This window comes from Aphis gossypii, chromosome 1 (genome assembly GCF_020184175.1).
Source record: "Aphis gossypii isolate Hap1 chromosome 1, ASM2018417v2, whole genome shotgun sequence".
Lineage (NCBI taxonomy): Eukaryota > Metazoa > Arthropoda > Insecta > Hemiptera > Aphididae > Aphis > Aphis gossypii.
The window spans coordinates 8543546-8565673 of NC_065530.1; the positions used below are offsets into that span (position 1 = coordinate 8543546).

General features: G+C 25.2%; 1 protein-coding gene across 2 annotated transcripts in view; it reads left to right on the plus strand.

Moving 5' to 3' along the window:
• The window catches only part of LOC114131063 (protein eva-1 homolog C), a 218004-nt gene that overhangs the window by 183411 nt on the left and 12465 nt on the right, over window positions 1-22128 (plus strand). For both annotated transcript variants that reach the window (XM_027996191.2, XM_027996192.2), the window contains exons 3-5: window positions 2200-2332; window positions 20174-20323; window positions 20820-20963. In XM_027996191.2, the coding sequence (XP_027851992.1) occupies window positions 2200-2332; window positions 20174-20323; window positions 20820-20963 (427 nt within the window). The remainder of the gene's footprint in view (window positions 1-2199; window positions 2333-20173; window positions 20324-20819; window positions 20964-22128) is intronic.

The following is a 22128-nucleotide window of genomic DNA, read 5'->3' on the forward strand; positions in this document are numbered from 1 at the left end:
CTTATCCCTCTGTATAAGTATATGTTATTCTAAAAGGTTGGAGAAATGCCACATCGAATCTATTTTATCGTTGTATACATTTTACGATGACTCATTTATTCATGTATTGTAATTTTCAATTTATGCATTAAATGTTAATAACTGTTTTATTTTTTTTTAAACTATCGAACATAAAAATTTGCCAACAAGCATATATCTCATAGTGAAATGTAAAAATGTAATTTTTGTGATTTAGTGTACTAAATCCAACCACGATAATAATGTAAAAATGTAATGTTTAAATTTTCCTTATAGTACCAATGTATTCTACTTACAATACACCAAGATAATGATAACAATAAGCATTCAGCATTTTAAAAATTTTGAATACCTACTTAAAATTTATAGGTAGTTATTATTTTCTGAATTTTAATAATAATTGTATAACAAAAAATAACTATTTTTTAAAATATATGTTGTTAATGCTGTTGATTTCACTATTTTGCTCCAATTTATATATAAATTTTCCTTATATTTATGAGAACTACCAACAAATAATATCAAAAAAATGACCTTTTTAAAGTACCATTTAATTTCAAATATTTGTATTCAGTATTGCTTGTCCAAACATACCGTCTTGATCAGTGGTTTCCAATTTTCTAGATACTACGGACCAATAAAAAAATTACATTAAAATCGCTGACTATCCCTTTTGGCCTTTTTTATCATCTCTTCTTTACCACCATAATACCTAAAAACAACAAGCAAAATGTATCTCATTTGTTAATAAATATATTTCTAAATAACTTTATTTATTATTGCTATAGTGTATTATATTGCCATTTACAATTTTATATTATATAATTATTTAAAATATCAAAAATTGAATAGGTAATTATAATTAAATTATTTGGCACCATGGATCACAACTTCAAACATAATTCAAGACATCATTTTGAGACTAAAAAAAACACGTTTTTAATTCAAAAAAATGAATAATAGATCAAACTATATTAAAAAATCGAATACATTACCAACTTCTCTCAAGTAAAAAATACGATAAAAAATAAAATGAGAAAAAAACGAAATTTCCATTAATTATTCAACGTGACTTACCGGTTAAATAAAAATAAAAATTTGAATAATTCCCATAAAATAGAAATATATTTAAAAATTGAATTAAAACATTTTGGATTTACAAAATATCGTTAAAACGTACAAATGCTATGGTATTCAAATTTTGTAAATAAATAAAACGTGTAAATAAATTACACGTTGTTAATATACATTTATTTTATTCTTTTTCAGTATTAAAATTTCGTATTAATAATTTATCCAAATAACTACGGATAAAAAAAAATAATTCATCAATAATAGTAATCAAATTATTATATTAGTTAAATAATAAACTTATTAGTATTGAAAATGGAGCCAAAATATGACCTGATGTTTTCGACAAAAGCAAACCTATGCATAGATATTGTGGAATTGTAAATTAAAAATGAAATTTCAGACAAATAAATATAATTTCATATTTAGGTGATTTTCATGTTTACATGACTGTTGAAATATTTATTTGAAATATTATGTATAGTGTACAATAGTATAAACTTATTGTTGATTTAAAATACTGTATTTTATATCATTCAACAAAAACTACTTTTCTTATTTAAAAATAAACAATTTAATAAATTTTTTATTTTATTTTTTTATAGACTAATTTCTAATTTACATACTAGAATTTAGCATAATATTTAAATGTGTATACATTATAAGAAATAAGAATATATAAGAAATTTATTTATTTCCTAAATATTTAATAACAAATTAATAAATTGCCTTTTATTTAATTCTCCACAGAATATTATTGTATAAATGTACTAGGTAGGTACAATACTTCCTTGTTTTTCCAGGCTCGTCTGGTATCATTTATAAAATTAAAAAAATATTCAAAACTATTTATACTTATTTCCCCATACACTTTTAACCTTTAATTTAGTACTATACAAGTATACAACCTCTACTACTTACAAATAAATAGTAATCATTATGTTATACTATAATGTCAATATAATTTTAAATATTTTAGTTTAACACTTTTTTATATTCAAAATAATATCCTCAATTCTGTAAATTACAAAACAGCTTTTTATATTGGAATTTGTTACAGTAATTATTTCAATTATTATATAAAGGTGATTTATTGTTATGTTATTATAGTATTCGCTGCTACAGGCTGTGGTAGAAGCGTGTCAGAAAAAACAGCAATGCAGAGTTCAGCCATCTGTGGGCAAATACGATCCTTGTCCAGGCCACCCAAAGTTCATTCAAGTCGATTATAAATGTCGACCATGTAAGTAATTTTCAACTACATTATAACACTAAACTATAACTCAATTACTTCCATTCTACCGCCGGTCAAATCCGACGGAACTCGATTGCAAGTAGTCATAGTAATTTTCAGGAAGTGCGTTTTACACAATCTAAAAGAAACTTTTTTTTTTATAGGTAATATAAATTATATTATTAAACAATACGGTGAGGTGAAATTGTGAAACTTTAGATAAAAACTTTATGTTTGTAACATAGACGATATACTATACAATTTAATATTTATACAAGCTAATTGGGCCAATCAATTTATCATAACAATAATAATTCGATCATATTTGTATATTATATCAAACAGAGTGTGTATGAAATACTATTTATTCATATATTTACACATCATATTTTAAATGTTTAATCTATTAATCTATATTAAGTTAAATAATATTTAACCATACAGCGTCCGATGTATTTACAAAAAACACATAAAATATGCAATATGAGTAATTAAAATGTAAACAAATAAACTAAAATCATAAATTTAATTCATCGAGATAAGCTATTGAGTTTTTTGTTTTGTTAAACTTATACAAAGTTATTAGTAATGCCCGGTAATCAAAACAACCACCAAATATTTGTCTTCGAAGATTGCTATTATACGTCATCGCTGTCATAATAGCATCAACAATATTAAAAAGCTTATACAACAGTTATACAAACTAATGTGATACATTTCGAGTATTCTTAATCATTTTTTTATTTTTGAATAATGATAGAGTTAAAGAAAAATAAATTATATGACTATATTTTTCACAAATCTAAACCGTTTGTATTTTGGTTTTCTTAAAACTGATTAAGTAATTTACAGTTTTTACAAACTCGCAACGCAATAATTAATGTAACAATTTTTTCAACTAGGTAGTTTATTATTTTAACTATACACAACTGAAGTTTGTGACCAAAATTTAAAATGATTTATCTACTTGTATAAAATCAACCGATGTATAGTCATTAAGCTACTACTGCCTTCAAATGTAAACAATTCATTTTTACTGTAAAACTGATAAGTGATAACTAATAAATTGTGCCGAGTGATTTTATGTACATAGTATTATGAATTATTATTATAATTTATTGATTAATATGAAAGGTCCCCACTTGACTGATAAACGTATACATATTATTATACTACCCATTTTAATGAAATGAAAATAATAATATTTTACTAAATTTAAAAATGATGATGATAATAATATGTACAATGTGTGTCTCCCTTGTCCAACTATAACGATCGTATAAAACTATAAACGATATAATACGCAACATAGTTTTATAAAAATGTCATAAGATTATAATATGATATATGAACATTTTCTTAAAAAACTATTTGTTAAATATTATTAATCGAGTTTAACTTTTAACACGTAATTATTTGATTATGTTAAATATCAATTTTTATTTAATTGATCAAAACATGACACGATATAGCACTTAATATATTCTATAAGAATAATTTTTTTGACATTTTTTAAAAAGATTGATATAAATCCCTGTTGTTAGTAATTATTATTTGCAAAAAAGCTAATCAAATTATAAAAAAAAAAAAAATAATAAATAATTGCGTAATAACAAAATTATGAACAATTTGACCTGTGGCAAATGTCAACTTTTTAGGGTTTAATTTCTCTAAACAAAATTTATATGCCATTAAAATATTTGACATCCACTATAAGTACATTTAAACTCGTGTTTAACAAATAAAACCTCTCTAGTCATTTTTATTTGTCACTATAACATTTTCAAACGAGGAGAAATACTCACCAAATCGATTTTTGATGTTACCAAATCCATTCTCGTACTATATACAACTACGTTTAACAACACTTGCACTCAGTGGGCACTGAACAACAGCGATATAATGTGATGGTAGAGTATGATGAGGGGCGGCAATGTTAGGCGAAGGTCGCAAGGTTCACCTGTACCTTACCTTGCCTTACCTTACCTACAACCACACAAATTCAAATTTAACTCTGTGCCACTGCTTGCGCTCGTATAATATGTGACATTTATGCAAAAATAAAGCAATGTATGTTTCGTTTTATCGTTTGCTCAACCCGAAAAGTTTTGTAATCGGATCATTGTTAAAACTGTGTATCTATGCCTCGTATAATAAACATTTTCCACAGGACGGAACAACCCCCCCCCCCTTTCTCAACCAACGACTCACCCACGCCACAATTCGCAGATTTATGACTACGCTTGTTTTAATACTGTTAGCTTAAATTTATTATGTTCATACTATAACAGAGAGCATAAATTTAATAATAATTATATCAGTTTTAATATTAAGAATAAAAAAAATAAATATATGTATAAAACGAATATTATAACGGGATAGGAAGTATGCATTTCTTATATGCGTTAACAATTCAACAAATACCGTTTTACATGTATTACATGTAAACAATCAATAAATAAAAAAGTGTTTTTAATTTACATACCTTGGTGCAGAGCTATTATTAATGGTATTAAAATAAATATTAGTTTTATATTATTTAATTTTTTATAACCTATATTTTAATGTTTTCATTCAATGAAACACGACCGTTAAAGATTTGCTCCTCAATATTGCATAACAACTAGGAAAATATAATACAAATTGTTATATGATATATACTTAAAAGATATTTTCTTAGTTGATTACAAACATTTGAGTTTTGATTACAATTATTTACTAAATAATTCAATAAGAACAATATTAAATATGTACTATATAAGGAGAACTGTGAACACTCTTAATTTCAAATTATTTTATTTACAAATAATTTTTTTCTACCTACATTTTAATACGGCAGTACATTAACGTATTACATTATTATATACATACACTGTATATAAAATAAACTTTAAATGCTTTAGTTGATTTAATGTATTAAAATACTACTTAGGTAATTTGAATCACTCATTTTGTATTTATTATATGATTTTAACAATATATTCGTATGCAGTACAATATATTAAATGTTTAAAAAATGTTCATTTTTTACATAAATTGTTGAACAGATGAAATGGTTAGTACAGTGTAAGTACACACATGCAGAATTTCTAAACGTTTTTAACAAAATGAACAGTATAAAAAAATGTAATGTATAAAAATTAATTAAATACAAACGCAATAAAGTTGACGAGCATTTTGTTCCAAACTCAACACAGTTTAGAAAAAATTATTTTAAATACTATAAAATCCTCTCGAACCATCGCAAAACAAACTGTTACAATGTTTTATACACAAGCTTTTCAATTAACAAATCTATCAAGGATATAGGTACATAATATCCATTAAACTAACTTTGAAGTTTTAATAATAATAGCTACAATAGCTAAAGATAAATATGTATTCATCAATAATTTTGAATTCATATCAGTCACATAAACGTATTTTAAAGTCAAATCAGAAATACAAAATTAGATATTAATATTGTATAAAATATCAATTTTACAATAATGTTATGTACTTAACTGCTATTACTTTATTTTTGTTTCCATCAAAAGTTCTATAATTTATTAATTCTATCGACAATAAATTAATATAAATGAATTATGAATTTACGATAAGTATAAAAAATTAAATAATGATAAAAGGTTAAAATCTATATTGCGCTAAGTGAATGAACATCGAGATGATTGACAAAAAATGTCAAATTAACATCAAAATATAACACAACATTATACCTATATTATATTATTGAGCATAAAAAAATATTCAAAACCTCTTAAATATTATATTATACTCGATCCTTCTTGATATATACTTTGAAAAACGAGTTATATTTAATTTTTTTTAAACAGTCCTCAGAAACCGTGGCCAACCACGTGTACTGCAGTTTTCATTCAGTAATAAATATCGTTCAAAATTTATTTTAATAACTTTTCGTATTTTTGTCTCACATGAGAGATACAACGTCACTATTAGTTACAAATGTCAAAAAAAAAAAAATTATACAGTGAATTTGCTATGAAAATAACTGAGAAGGATATTATGCATGATATTTTTAATGACCAAAAATTCCATAAATTCACAATAATGTTTGAGATAAATATTATGATGAAACCGTTTACTTTGATAATGACTTTGCTATAACATACTAAAATAATTCATTGCAATTATATTATTTTTTATTTGTGTAAGTTGTTTTAATACACCTAAACTTTTAGAAATGAAAGTTAAACTTAATGGAATACTAGTAACTTTGTAATTTATATACATATATTTTTTTTGTTTTATTATTACGACCCTATTTGAGTTTGACAATATAATTATAAACATTAAATTCGTTAATATTATAAATAATTGTGTAAATATTTTATTTCATATCAATAACTAACATTTAAGTGTAGATAATTTACATAAAAAAGAAAAAAAACTATGAAATATTATAATTATGTCTTATTATATTATAACAATGTGAATACTATAATGTCCTGAAATTAGATTCTAAAAAACTTACATGATATTTTTTATAATTTCCATAATATTTTTGATTTTAGATTGTCTCGTTATATACAAACAATTTGGTATGAAAAATTAATACTGTGCTTGTCGTCTTTCTGTTTTAATTTTAAATTATACACATACATGCAAATATAATTATACGTTGGTTAATATATTAAACTAAAATTTGGGTAATTCTATCGGTTTTGGTCACAAAACTGTGTTTTAACTTGAGTAATGAGTAATGACAAATCAGTAAAGTGGTCTGTAAAATTAATTTAACAAAGTGTGTAACAAATAATTAATGAAGCTGTTCAGAGCATTATTTTTGACGATAACAAGTACAGAGTCTCGTGTAAAATTTAATTTTATATTGTTTTATGTAGGTGAAAGTGAAAAAAAAAAGTAAAATACTGCAATGACACAATGATGGTCGCTCATCTCGCTTCATCCATATTATAACCATACAAATTCTCATCACATTGTAACATTCGTTACACACTATATGATTGATTTATACAAAATTACACATTCAACACTTTTTACACGTCCAAAATACTATTTAATATATTAAAGTGACACATGGCAGGTAGTTCGACACAAACCATCAACACAAGCAAACTCAGCGCACTTATTAACAGCCATCTCCAAGGCATTAAAGTATTATTTTAAATATAATGATTATTATAGATATATAAACCAAACGTGTATTGTTATTGATAAAACCCTCATACACAATGCTCTAACCTCCAGCTACGGAAAACTTATCCATGAGAAATAGGTTAGGTGAGAGAAGTCTGAATAACTATAATATCGTAACAAGGTTCCCCCAACTACGTTACAACATAATAAAGATGTATATTTTTGATCATTTTAAATAGACGATAACCGCTATTCGAATCAAATAAATTATACCTCGGTGTGTTATCAATGTGTTAATTTATACACGCCTACTTTTTTTCCATAATTTTATTTCTACTTTTTAAGTTTTTATTTTTTGTGATTGTATAAGAAATTACAAAAATGACCTGAAAAACTATATTTAGTTGTTAATATTTTAAATACAAAAATACTACAGCAAATTCTCAAGAAAACAATCTATTAAAATTCTGTCATTTTATTCAGTCTAAAACATTCAATTACCATACGAGCAATTATGCTCAGAACATAAAATTATGTTAAACAACAATCTTGTGCACGTACATTTTAGCCTTTTAGGCATTCATAAAGTAGGTATTAAATCTTATACCTCATTATGAGGAATCACAGACAACCAAAACAAAAAGGTGAACAACAGTTTTAGTAGTAACGGTGAAAAAAAATATAAAATGTAAATAACCCAAATATTCATGAATCCTCGAATAATATCCGAAAATTCATAAGTAAAATATGAAATTGAATTATGTACTTAGTAGATTCTACTATACTTAAATTAAAAACAAACAAATGATTAATATACAAAAAAAAAATGGAAAATTTTTGTTATACAATACTTGTTCTTAATACCTAGATTAATTTATATAAATAAATTTATTATGAAAAAATTATCATTTTAGATTTTGAGAGGAACGATAATTGTATTAATTTCATGATGTATTTTTAAAAATAGGGATAATTTTTAAAAATTAAATCTAATTTGTTATTTAGAGAGCTCAAACTAAAAAATTGCCAGTAATTATTTTTAAAATTAAGAAAAACAAACAAAAATTAAAGAAAAACGACATTATCAAGCAAATTAAATTTAAATCTATTTTCTTTTTCTTTTTTTTTCATTTAACTCAAAAACAAATTACCGTAGTTACTTGAAATTTTCATTAAATATTTATGTTATAGTTAATTATTTAAAACACAATTTTCAAAATATTTTAACCAATTTTGAATTGTTAACAGGCATAAAAAATTTTCTTTTTTTATTGAAAATTATTTACAGGGTAGAAATACTTGAAAATAAAATACAAAGCTTCCTCGTAAGTTGTTATTTTTAAATCGAAAAATATCGAAAATCTAATCATATTATTTTTTATAAGCGTTCTTAGTTTAAATGTTTATAAAAATTAAAAATCACAAGAATAAATTATTTTATAGTTAGAAATTCATAAAATTTTTTGTTTTTATCGTTATGATTAAAAGTATAGAATGTTATTCATATATTTTCCAACCTATATATGAAAAAAATTATTCTACTGGAAAACCAAATTAATCTGTTACGAGCATTTAAATTTCAAATGTTAATGACATTTGATATTCATCTGTAAAATAATTAATTCTTCCCGAACAATTTTTGATATTTTATTGTATTTCAAAAAAAAATAACAATAGCAACTTGAAATTTTCACCTAACATTTACTTTATCCTTTTCATTAAATGATGACATTTTAAACATTTTTAAAAATTATTTTTGAGTTATTTATAAGAAAAAAAAATATTCACTGGATAAAAATTCTTGAAAATTTAGTAAAAGATCGTCATCTTTATGTGTATAAATTAAAAATACATAGACATTTTTTTTTTATATAGGTACATTAATTGAAGTTAGAATTTTGACAAAATTGCTTATTTAAACAATAAATTTAATAATGGTATTTTAATTATTTTGTTATAATTTAAAAATATTATTCGTAGAAACTTGTATCTAATTTAAATTATTATGAATTTTACTATACCTATACTCAATAACGTTTTTGGTTTATTTTAGAATATTCTCTATTTAAATTATTATGAATCTATTTTTACTTTCATTATGGTATTTACAGAAATATGTTACTAAATTTTAAGTCATTTAGTTGTTAAGCTTATAAACCTATTAGCATTGATTATAGAATATTTTATAACCAATGCTATTTGTATTTTGTAAATTGTTCCTATATCACTATCTATATCTAAGTTTTTATAAATTATTAATATCTTGTTAATTTAATGTTTAAAAAACTTTGTTTTTTATCAATATACCCACGCCATATGAAAGAAAAAAAAATTATATATGTTAATATAACACGGTATAAATATATATATAAATACTAAAATACTAATAATATAATAAATGCACAATTTTCGGAAAAATATATCATCCTACTATAATAATACTAAAAGTAAAATAAATTACTAATAGCTATACCAAATAAATTTATAACTTGGTGATATAAGCTGTTGAACTGTTTCCGCTCAGAATCGTTTTTCGTTTACAATGATATATCATTGGATTCAAATTTAACACATCTATAATACTAACCCACTCAGCGCTCAATATATCTACCGACAGAACGGTACCCACTTATCTACCTTCTTTTTGTTGCTTTGTAAATACGGTCCGTTGGTCAGATATATTGTTTTCTTTTCATTTTACTTTATAAACAATATAGAAGGAAATACCTTTATTAATTCCAATTGATAAAATTTATATGGACTCAGCTCTACCTAATTTTTAGAGATAATATAGAAGCTTATTTTTCGAAATATCACCAACAGGCTACAACAAACGAAAACATCAATTTTCCATCAATAATACTCGTATTTTTAATAGTGCCTATGTAAAATTAAAATTCAATGAGCTAAGTACATCATAAAATAAAGCAAACCTACCAAGTCTCCTGGGAAATGGTACAAAGTTTTAATAAACTTAAAGAACATTAAAAAAATCAATAATTGACAATAATAAAATGCCATAAGGATATAATTACAAAAATAAACAAGTAATAGGATAAGTACACTCTATAGATAGTTAGTGCTCCCTATACGTAATTTATAATTCTAATACAATTAAATCAATAATTATTAATATCACTTAATCTAATTTTATGAAATATGTTTATAATAAATTATTAATTGCATAACTAAAATGACAAATACATTCAACAACAACACCTGATAATATTATTATTATTATTGACTTCCGTGTAGAATTCAATAGGTATACAAAATAATGTTATTAATTAATTTGAATGTCAATAAAACAATAATATTTTATCAACAAGGTGTTATCTCGTGAAATTTTACACCAAAGATATCGTCAAATATTTTGTTTATAAAATCAATAATTATTGTTGTATTGTAAAAAGGATAAAACATTATGTACAATAATTCAGCATTTCAGCATTGGTATTACATAGTTCAGCAAAAATCGCTACAATATATTTAATACTTATAATATAATATTATTATTCATGTACAAATACCAAATATATTATATTTTATCATTGTCTTAAGATTCGATCCTAATTTAAAAAGTTATGATTGAAAACTATAATACATTAAAATATTATTAGCTTATTCAGTACCTAATGGCTAATGGAGTTATTTATAATATAATTTGCAATGATTAAATAGGTTTCAATTAAAACCATATATAGATCAATATTCTGAGCTTTGTACAAAGTAAACTTGATGTGTGGTATACGTAATAAATAATATAGGTAATTATCATGATTAGGACGAGTATATAATATTAATATATTATCATGGTTTTATTTTGTAAAACAAGCATATGATACTTTGATATTAGAAGTTTAAACTCCATTATTCAAATTCAATAACAAAATAAATAATTGAATAGGTGCCTATCCATCCTTATGATAGTATTACTTTAGTTAATTAATGTATATTGTATCCCAGTATCAAATAATATAACAAACAATGAGATTATTATATTTTTGATAAAACCGATTTGATTTAATAATATTTTGATCACAGTTAAACAAGAAACTACGTGATATACAATTATTCAATGTCGAACTCAATGAAATTCAAATTTTTTATTTATTTTTTTATCATCAACACATAACGATTATCTACTTATTTACCTACTAGTAAGTTTCATTAACTAGTTTTCATTTTTTTTTTATATATATATATATATTATATTTGCCTATAACATAAAATGAATGAACAAATATGTAAAATGTACTAGTGTTATCCATTTCATTTTTTTTATGAAGAGAAAATTATGCAAGACGGACATCCTTCCCATGCCGAGGAAAACTTATCGAGCATTATTCATTCAAATCAAATGGCGCACCACTGGGGTCCATGATTTACATAAACTTACATTCTGAACACATACGACCTCTTGTATGATAGGGGTATAGTTGATAGCTGCAAACACACTTCGGGTTTTGGTTGAATAATTTACATTATTATAACCATGTGCATTGAGAGCGTTATAATGTTCACCTATAATATTGGCCAGAGATGGTGGCACGGGTGGCTGGATGGTAAAATATGCGCTAGTAGGATTGCAAGATTATCAACCAAGTTATCGCCAAGTTTTCCTACCTCCCTCCTAACACTCAAAATTAATTTAGTTAAAACTAAATAATATCACCATTTTCTGTCTTCTATAAAACCTTTGTCGCTATAAATGAGATGCTTGGACAGTTTCAATGTTTATAAACAAAACGCCATCATAATATACCTGCACAACGATAAAAAGTTTACTGTGATTTTATACAATTTTTTTTAATATCTTTTATTATAAAACATGAACATAACAATTCATAATATTCGTTTCATAAAATTATATCTAAGTACAAGAAAAATAATGAATTTCAGCTATTCTCTATAGAAAGATATGTCCTTTACACGTTTTACAAAATTTAACTTGCTGCTGCTTATTTTTTTTTTTTTTTTTTGAGCTATTCAAATATATTTTATTTATATTTTTAAACAAAATAATAAAATTATAAATAATAAATATAGGTAGGTATACATTAAAATCTTGTTAAAATACATGCACTCAATACACAGAATACAAGATTAAACCCCATTATTTGAATTATAATATTTTTAACCTACAATTTCCATTTGTGTATCACCATTTAAATAAATACGACAAGTTTATTTGCATTGCATTACCCGTAAATTATAACCTGTGATGCCAATACTTAAGCTGGTCTAAACATTTTGTTCAGGTCGTCCAACCGTATCTATAAATTCTCATAAGCGTATCGCCATGACATTAGACCCATGATAAAGTGGCTGACCTACCACTCTCCTCGAATTTTCCCACTTTATCATAGGTTATAGAGAAGTATATTGAATTATTGACTTAAGCCCTTGAGATTTATTTCGTTTAGCCACAAATGTCTTACCGAGAATAATTTTCAGTCTAAAATGTCAAAAACGTCTGTGCGTTTTGTTTAGGGTAGGAAATAATACACCTCATATTTATTTTGGTCATCACTTGAAAATCTGCATAACCATTATTTTAAGCAAATATTTCATTAATAGTTGACACATATACCCTTAATACATAAATATATAAAATATGCTTAAATAAGAAAATAACAAATTTTAAAAAACTATTTATTATTTTCCATTTTTATTGGTCTATTTTTTACCTAAATTTAAAGGAACAATAAATATATCAATTTGCCGAAAACATCGCATTTTAAAATAGCATTGTGTTTATTAAATATTATAATATGCGTTAAAAGTCTCTTCAAATAATATTTTTAAATTATAAATGTATATTTCATCCAAATTTTAATTTCAAATGTCTATAAAAAATAATTGTGTAAATATTTTTTTTAGTTTAAGTACCTATAAATTGCTTCTAAAAATTGTATTAAACTGTTAAACCATACCTTTAAAAAATTTCATAAATTGTTAACTACCTACAAAATAATTTATTAATTTTCTCGATTTTGATGAAATGTGTTAAAAGATTTAAACTCAATTTTTATTTTTATTTCTTTTAGTAATAATTTAGTACTAACTATATCCAATTTCCTATCAGAAATCACCTTTGAAATTGAAAATCGAAGTTATTTTCTAAAGTTTGTGTCAGGCACAAAAAACACACACATACACCACTACAGATTAAAATATTATATATTCAAGTAGTTTTTTAAATTGTTATTGATGAAATCATATTTTTTATATTATTTTTTCCAAAAATGGAAATAAAAAAAATAAAAATAACCAAAGATAGGTACTTATGACTACAACTATGTGCTTTTCAATCACTTAATATATTTTCTGCAAATACACTTGATACATTTGGTATTTGGTTTTAATATACTTAAAAAAATCAACTATTTTTGACTTGCAGTTTTTCACTAGCTTTAGATAAAAATTTCATATTTGTTTCTCTACGTTTTTGGAATGCAGACGAGAATAAAAGATAAAATTATTTTTTGACATATAAACAACTGTAAAATATAAGTATAACGATGAGTATAATATTATATTCTTTAATCGCTCGTTGAAATAGAAAAATATAAATAAGAAGGATAAATTTTTGTGGGGATCCCATTGGAAAGACACGAGATTAAATTCCGATTCGCCTTTCCCTTTTGTTCGTGGTCTATCTCCGACACTGCTCTTAATCCTTCTATGAGTATTCAGGAATTTAATTACTATAAATTTATAAGTACACTGCTTATGCAATTGTATTCTCCAACATATATTATAACATTCTCGCAAACGACTCAATTGCTACGTTTAATACAACCATCTGTACAAAACTTTTTATACACATATATCTCATAAAATAATAAATAATATAAAACATCACAGTTTTTTTTAATTTTAAAAATGACAGACATGCATTTTTTACATAATTTCAAACATACTGTTTCCACACCTAGAGTTGTGATAAAAAATAATAGTTATTTTTACTAATTAGTATACAACTTGTTATTCATCGTGTAACCATTTATTAGTATAAAAATAATTTATTTTGGATTTCATAAACGCTTTTGTCCTGGCGGCTTTGTGACGTCGAAAAATTGTTATAAAATAAAAGTTATACACACTCATTTGTCAAACAACCCATTCAACTTATCCGTTTCATCCATCTCCAACATTATTTCAAACTTTTTAATCGATTTTTTTTTTCATCCCTCTTAAGGTTAGACGCTACTGGCGAATAAACAACGTGCATTTTATTTGCTAGGATTGTCATTTTCCAACCACGTCATAGTCGAAATGATTTTTAGACCGAATGTATGTGAATTTTTATAATTTAAATTAAGGTCATGCATCATCATAACCGTAATGTTATTATAGCAAGTAGTTTAGAAATAAAATATGTTATCGACTACATCAGATGGTCTTTTCTCTAATTATGTACCACTATAGTTAATGACCAACCATCATGACATAAATATAAACAAATATATCAATGTTAGTAAGCTTGCAGCGAATTAATATAAAATATTTTCGTTTTTTATACTGTAAGTTATCAAGAATTTTGTTGAAAAAATAAAAATAAAAATACATACGGTGTTGAGTTTTAATAAATATCCAAAGCAAACATAAATTAAAACTGCCCTATATATCATCATTCATTAATAATATACTTATTACTGTCGAATAAACTGTATAATGGTTAGCTCAAATATTCTGGATCTATCGAAAGTACAATTGTCACTTAGTGGGAAAATAATGAATAAATCAAAGTAAAATTACGTCAAAGCCTATCAATGCATAAAATGAAATACCTAGCATTGAGGCAATCGTATTTACCGAGAATTAGAACTCTCAATCATATATAATATTATACGTTTAGCCCAAGCCCTAAAATTGTATCAAAGAAAACAAATTGGTAATAATATATATAATGTTTACATATATACAAGAAATCCATTACAGCTTTAAATGAATTAGGTATAGTAATTGCGAATTTGGTCGATTATTGTATGATGCTCTCTGTGGTCGATTGATTGTGTGTTTAGCGGATAGAATCTGTTCAAATCTACATTAATACTAAAATAAGCGTTCAAGTTATCCAGTCATAAACCTAATGGTGAGCATTTAGAATCCAGTCAAATAAATTAAATACTTTAAATTTAACCATAAAAGATAAAAAAAAAAAACATATCAGATTTTTATGAATTATATAAAACTATTTATTATCTAACTGTATCTATAATATATACACGAGTAAAAGTGATAAAATCATAATACAAAAATCTATCAGACATTGCAAAGTGATGAATTAAATGTTTCGTTAAATTAAAATTAAAAAAAAAAAACTTTTAGAATTGTTGCTATAGGTCCAATATACTAAATTTATATTTTAGAATAATGTTATATAAACATTAAATATTTTCGAAATTAATTTTTTTGATAATTACTAATAGTTAATGAGTCGAGTGTTAATCTATAGAAAATATTATAATGGCTATGAAAGTGATAGAAGTGTTAACGAGCTATTTCATTGAATTTGGGACGTCGGAAGTATTATATTATTAGGTGATAATGGCCGACCGTTTGTCCCCCAGTTTAATGAATTTAAAATATTTCGTGATATGAAATATATTAATCGATAAAATTGCCCATCGTACAGACTCTAAATATAACTGCATTTCAACGAGTTTAGAGAGTATTAATAATCACAATTTTATAAAAAACAAAAAAACAAACAAATGTAAATATACGTTTTGTGAATAAACATAATATTTAAATGAGGTTATTCAATTGAAAATGTACGAAATTTTATACGGTCTCGTCGAAATACGCCACCAGTATTGCTAGAGTCAGTATTGTTATGTTGTGGAAATAATATTTAACATTTACTGGAGTAGTCGAAAAACAAATGAACATCTAACACATAAATGTGTATCGAACCGTTATAGACTTTCATTTGACACGATTTAGTAATTATTGCACAGCGTATATTCACATCATATATGATCCGTGAGGCGTAATGGGACATACAAATTATTTATACAAACGTGCGTCATCGCAGTGTGGACGATATGGATGCGGATGGCCATGACAGTTTTATTCGTTAGAAACTAGAATAAAACTTAATCGTAAGCTAATGTATTATTTATATAGGAACATCAGGATAATTCCGTTGTCAGAGGCATTCGTGATTGAAACTTTAGGGAAAAAGTAATTCGCAACAAATTGGCTGACAAAACGGTTTACGTTGTTTTGATATTCGAATACAATGAAAATAACGACAAACCAAAAAAAGAACGCCTTCTTTCGCTTCTCCGTTCTTCCATTTCAACAACACACACACCAACTCCAAAATGCACCGAAATACCTGAAACACATCTCACGTATACTGATCCGAAAAACACCCAAATTCGTCTTTGAGAAGTGACGTGACGATTTAGTGCCCTTCTCTACATAATGTACACTTGAAGCGTTGATTTAACGCATCGATAACGACGGTAACTTGTTATTAAAACTTCGATACAAATAGTATGTACCTGTGGTTTTTATTTTAATTAAGTAAGTGATAATGAATAAATCAATTCTAAAAATCTCATGCTAGGTCCATCAATTTGTTAGATTTTAGTTTTTTTAAACAGCCAATTTTTAAAATTTCTCAATAAGAGAAAATCGCGATAAGCACCGATAATTTCTGTAGACACGTACACTAGATGGTTTAATATTATATTTTTTTTTTTAACTAAACTGAAAAAAAAAAATTATAAGCTCATTGATTATTCCTCTTTAGTTTAATTGTTTGTGTTTGAAAAGCTTATCCTCTCATAGGAAGACTCAGGTGGTCTACTGCTGGTGAAAATATTTTTAACTCAACTGCAATATAAGGTCGTTAATCCCTACAAAAAATGTTTACATTTCTCAATTTTTAAATATTTTAACTGTATAAGAAAAACTAAATTATTATATATTTTGGTATTATTTATTTACCTATCAAAACTTGGAATAAAAAAAAATACAACACTGTTTTCGTTTTTCTCGAAAATGAAAATAGCAATCATGTATTTAGCTTATAAGAAGTATTGTAGAGGACAGAGGCATCCTAATAATAAATAATAGGTACATGTATGAGTAAAAACATGGCGAGGAACGTGTTTAGGAGGAACTTGTTACAACAGACATCGATAACAGCTTGTTGCAGTGGTTAATATATAAATATTGTTAAGGTCAAAAAAAAAAAGCAAAAAATTATAATATTTAAAACGACAACAGATGATAAGATATGGTCGGTATTCCGGCAACCCATTTAGCTAACAACAACAGGTGACAACAAAAAAATAAAAAGATTAAATACATATTAATGGTATGGTCAACTGGGGTTGTCGGAAATTTCACAATTATTATCGTCGCGCGTCGTTTCATTCAAATGCCTCAAGAATTAAACCCCAAAAATCATGGTTTGTTATATAATATACTTATAAATAAATACGTTTTATGCGAATTTAAAGCGTGAAAAACATCCGGATAAACTACGCCGCATAAAGTAAACCTAGCAAGCTCCGCTCAGTTTCGTTTTTCGAATGCGATGATTTATAATAATAATACGACACTGGATTGTTCTGGGTGAACGTAGCGAGACGAGTGTCTAATACCACAGTCTCCGTACCATGCCGTTTCTTTTTGTTCTGTATATAATATACCTAATACTGATTGTTTTTTTTTCGCGTGTTGCGTTGAACTTGGCTATTAATCATTATAATCAACTGTTTGTTTTTGACTTAAACCTTTTATTCCTGAATTCGTTTGTTTTCTTCAAAATAAGTTTTTAAAGTTAAAAGTATACTCTTAAGTACAAATAGATAGATAGAAATATGAAATATTTCGATAAAATTTTCACAAAATTATTACCTAAGATTTTAAATTTAAATATAATCATGACACTCGATTTAATTTTGTACTTCTCATTTAATTGAAAAATGCAATAAAATAAAATGTGATTTTCATAAAACTAGAAATAAAATTTATTTTTAGCAAAAATAAACTTAAGTTTCATGTTTGCCACTGGGAGTACCTTCTCAGGGTTACATTTTTGTATGAGAGTTTTAAAATCAATTATTTTATAGTTAGTATTTTAACCACTTGTAAATAAACAATATTTAACTGTTTTAACTATTATTATTTACGTTTAGCCTATGTTACTAAATGACTATTAACTTTTCATCAAACTAATTATGTATGTTTATTTAAAAATTACCTAGACAATAAAATCTAGTTTACAAGGAAGTTATAAGTAAAGTTACCAATTTCTTATTCGGTATTGAAATATTTCAATGATATTAAAGAAAATTCAACTATCTAATACTGGAAGATGATTTTCACTGTAAAATTTATATTTTTAAAATAAAAAAAAATAAACATTTGGCTGACGCTGTTTTGAATCCCTGGTAAAGTTGCATCGCATTGATATTAAATACAGCTAGTATATATGTGAAAATTAAACCTAGGTTATGTGATAGGTAATAATTAAAACGCTGTCTATCTCCGATGCTATGTGACAGTAACAAATTAATACATAACGAGGAAATATGAGAAAAATTTAATTTTAATAATATTAGACAAGACACTTAATAAAGTTTACCTGGTACAATTTTATGTGCACTAACATAAAATGTTAATATAATGTACTATTTTAATTTACCGATAACCTAGTAGCAATAGACAGAGAAAGCGATAAAACAAAACTATTTCGGCACACGAATATGTATTGTGCTGAATGATTATATTATTATAAATTGTATTAAGTAATCAAAATATGGTTATATTTATGTGATAGAACTCAGTAATAATTTAGAATGAATGTAAAATGACACATGTTAAAAGCCGATATATATATAGGATATTATAGGATATATTATTATAATAGTAAAATATAAATACTGTAATGGTGTGAAACATGTTGATTTTAATTAATGCATATAATATTTTATTATCACCGTATCAACATTACTATTAATAATAATTGGTAAACAAATATGTGTCATGTAATTGATACAAACATCATTGTAAAATCAATGCATTCATCACTCCGCTCAGAATGTAAAATTTAAATTTAATACGAATCAAATCCTATTTCAGATGTATTTAGACTATAGTTATTATAATTTTAAAACATTTTATTTTAAGCAACACAAAAGAAACGGTAGTTTTAAACAAAAAAAAAAATTGTTTAATGGTACTTTTTAAATTGTAAAAACTAAGAATAAAGATAAAAGAATAATTTTTACAATTCTTCTTTCCTAATCAACTTTCTTAAAAGACCATTTCTCATATGAATGGGTGTAAACAACATTTTTATAAAACACAATTTTCAATTAAGGTACAGAAATTACTTAAGTTATCTAAAATATTATTCAAAGATAAAATGAGTTAAAACATTGAAGAAAACTTCTGGTGTGATTTTTTCAACTATAAGAATACACACATTGAACACTGAATAGTAAATTTAATAACATTGGAAAGCCCGTTTTGAACGATTATAACAACAGCGTACGTACATTACCACGTTTAGGATTATTTTTTTCATTTTTCTCAACGTTTAACTTTTTACTAAAAAATCTAAAATCAATAAACTCTTTTTGTCACCTGCTACCTTGTACCTACCTTGATGATAATTGATAATAATATTATATATTACACAATATACATATTTTAGTGTGACTCAATCTGATATCGATTGTATTAATTTGTTAACAGTCGAGTTCAGAAGCAAAGTGGCATGTGAAAATGAGGTGGTCAACTTACAGTGCAATCCGAATTCACGATTAGCCATGTTCTCGGCTAGCTACGGCCGGACAGAGTACGAGAGTATTCAATGTCCGCAACCACAAGGCGTTCCTGAAGAAAGTAAATATCATATAGTATTATTATTATTTATCTTTTTTCTGGCTGTTACAACTCAAAAATATATTATTTTCATTAGCGCTATTTAAAAAAATTCAACAGCTTTTAAATTAACTAATACAATTTGAAATAACCGAATTATGGAAATAATTTTGGTAATTCCCATAAAATAAGTAAATTATCAATATACCTACGTTTTGATTGTTGCTTACATTGTTAAAATATTTTTTTCGATTTAGAGTTGGATACCTACTTAAAGTATAATAGTTAATAGTAATTAACAATTGAACTATATTTTTTAATTTAAAAAGTAAAATAATGGTGTAGAATCATTTATTTTTTATTTTTAAATTGTTAAGGTCTTGAACTGAATATTCTATATTCTTTAATAATATTATTATACCTGTATTATTACCATCGATTCGTTTTGTAGACACGATTTTTCGGTAATGTTAAAAATGTATTGTAGACCCTGTTGAAACGTTAAATTGTTTTCCAGCATGCTTGGTGAGTTACGCGACGGAGACCGTGATGACTGTGTGCCACGGCAAGAGAAATTGCAGACTGGCGGCGGATGCAGCTACATTTGGCAACCCTTGCAAACCAGCTTCCAGAATGTACTTGAAAGTCGTCTACAACTGCGGTGAGTATCTAAGCTATTCCGTTGTAAAATTTGCATCATAATAGAGTAGATCGATAACAGAATAACAAACCCATAAAAGCATAAAAAAAATAATAAATGTACGTTTTTTATCATCGTGTATTAAATTTCTTACATCATATATTACCAATTTTATAACTCGTGAATGTTATCCTATGTGTTCATAAACATACGAGATTCCGGGGTAGCTCCAACTGGGAGTAGCCCCTCCCCCTACACCAGCACGTACTTCTAAAAACGTCTATATTGTTAAAAACAAAATTGAAAATAAAACATTATACCATCGACTATTAGTACTAGTGTGTAATTAAGGATATATACCTATAAAAAAGATATAGGCACCTTAACCTAACCTAACCTTATATGGAATATAAATAAACTGTAATAATATAAAATATACTATAGTATAATATTATTATGAATATTATGACCAATCAAGTCTGAACTCTGCTTGACGAAACTATTCATAGGATATAATTCTATTCAAATAATAATATATGTGTATTCCTCCCTTACTATTACAGAGACACTAATATTATGGACATATTATACACTAATATATGTATAGGGTATTAAGTACTTACAAGTTACTAGTCCGCAGATCATAGGTAACCATGCACGCTATTTACTATTTAGTGACCAGATCTTGTTTTCAGATATCGTTGAGAACATTAAAAATCAATTAGAGAATTCCATAAATAGCAAACACTGAATTGGTCCCCATGTTAACATAAACTGTACAAATGATTGATAACTATATCAATTAAAAATTACTTATCGTCATACAACTGTTCAAATTATTTTGCATACGTGAAAATAGATTAAAAATATCTGATGAGTGATTATCCGCCAAAAATATGGACATATAATTATTTTCATCTACTTCAAAACGATATTGTGACGATAAATGTTTGTTGGGAATTGTTTGACAGTAGATTTAATTCAAAATTTTATTTCATCCTGAGAAATATTTTTTTGTTCATTAGAAAAGATATCTAATGTGAAATATATCTTAAACAAAGAAGCACACTTAAAGTCAAGAAGAACAACTGAAAATGAAAAGTTAATTGGTGAACAAAATTAATGAAAAAAATGAATGACTGCCAAATTCCGAGTAAACAATTCATACAAATTAATGTATACTACA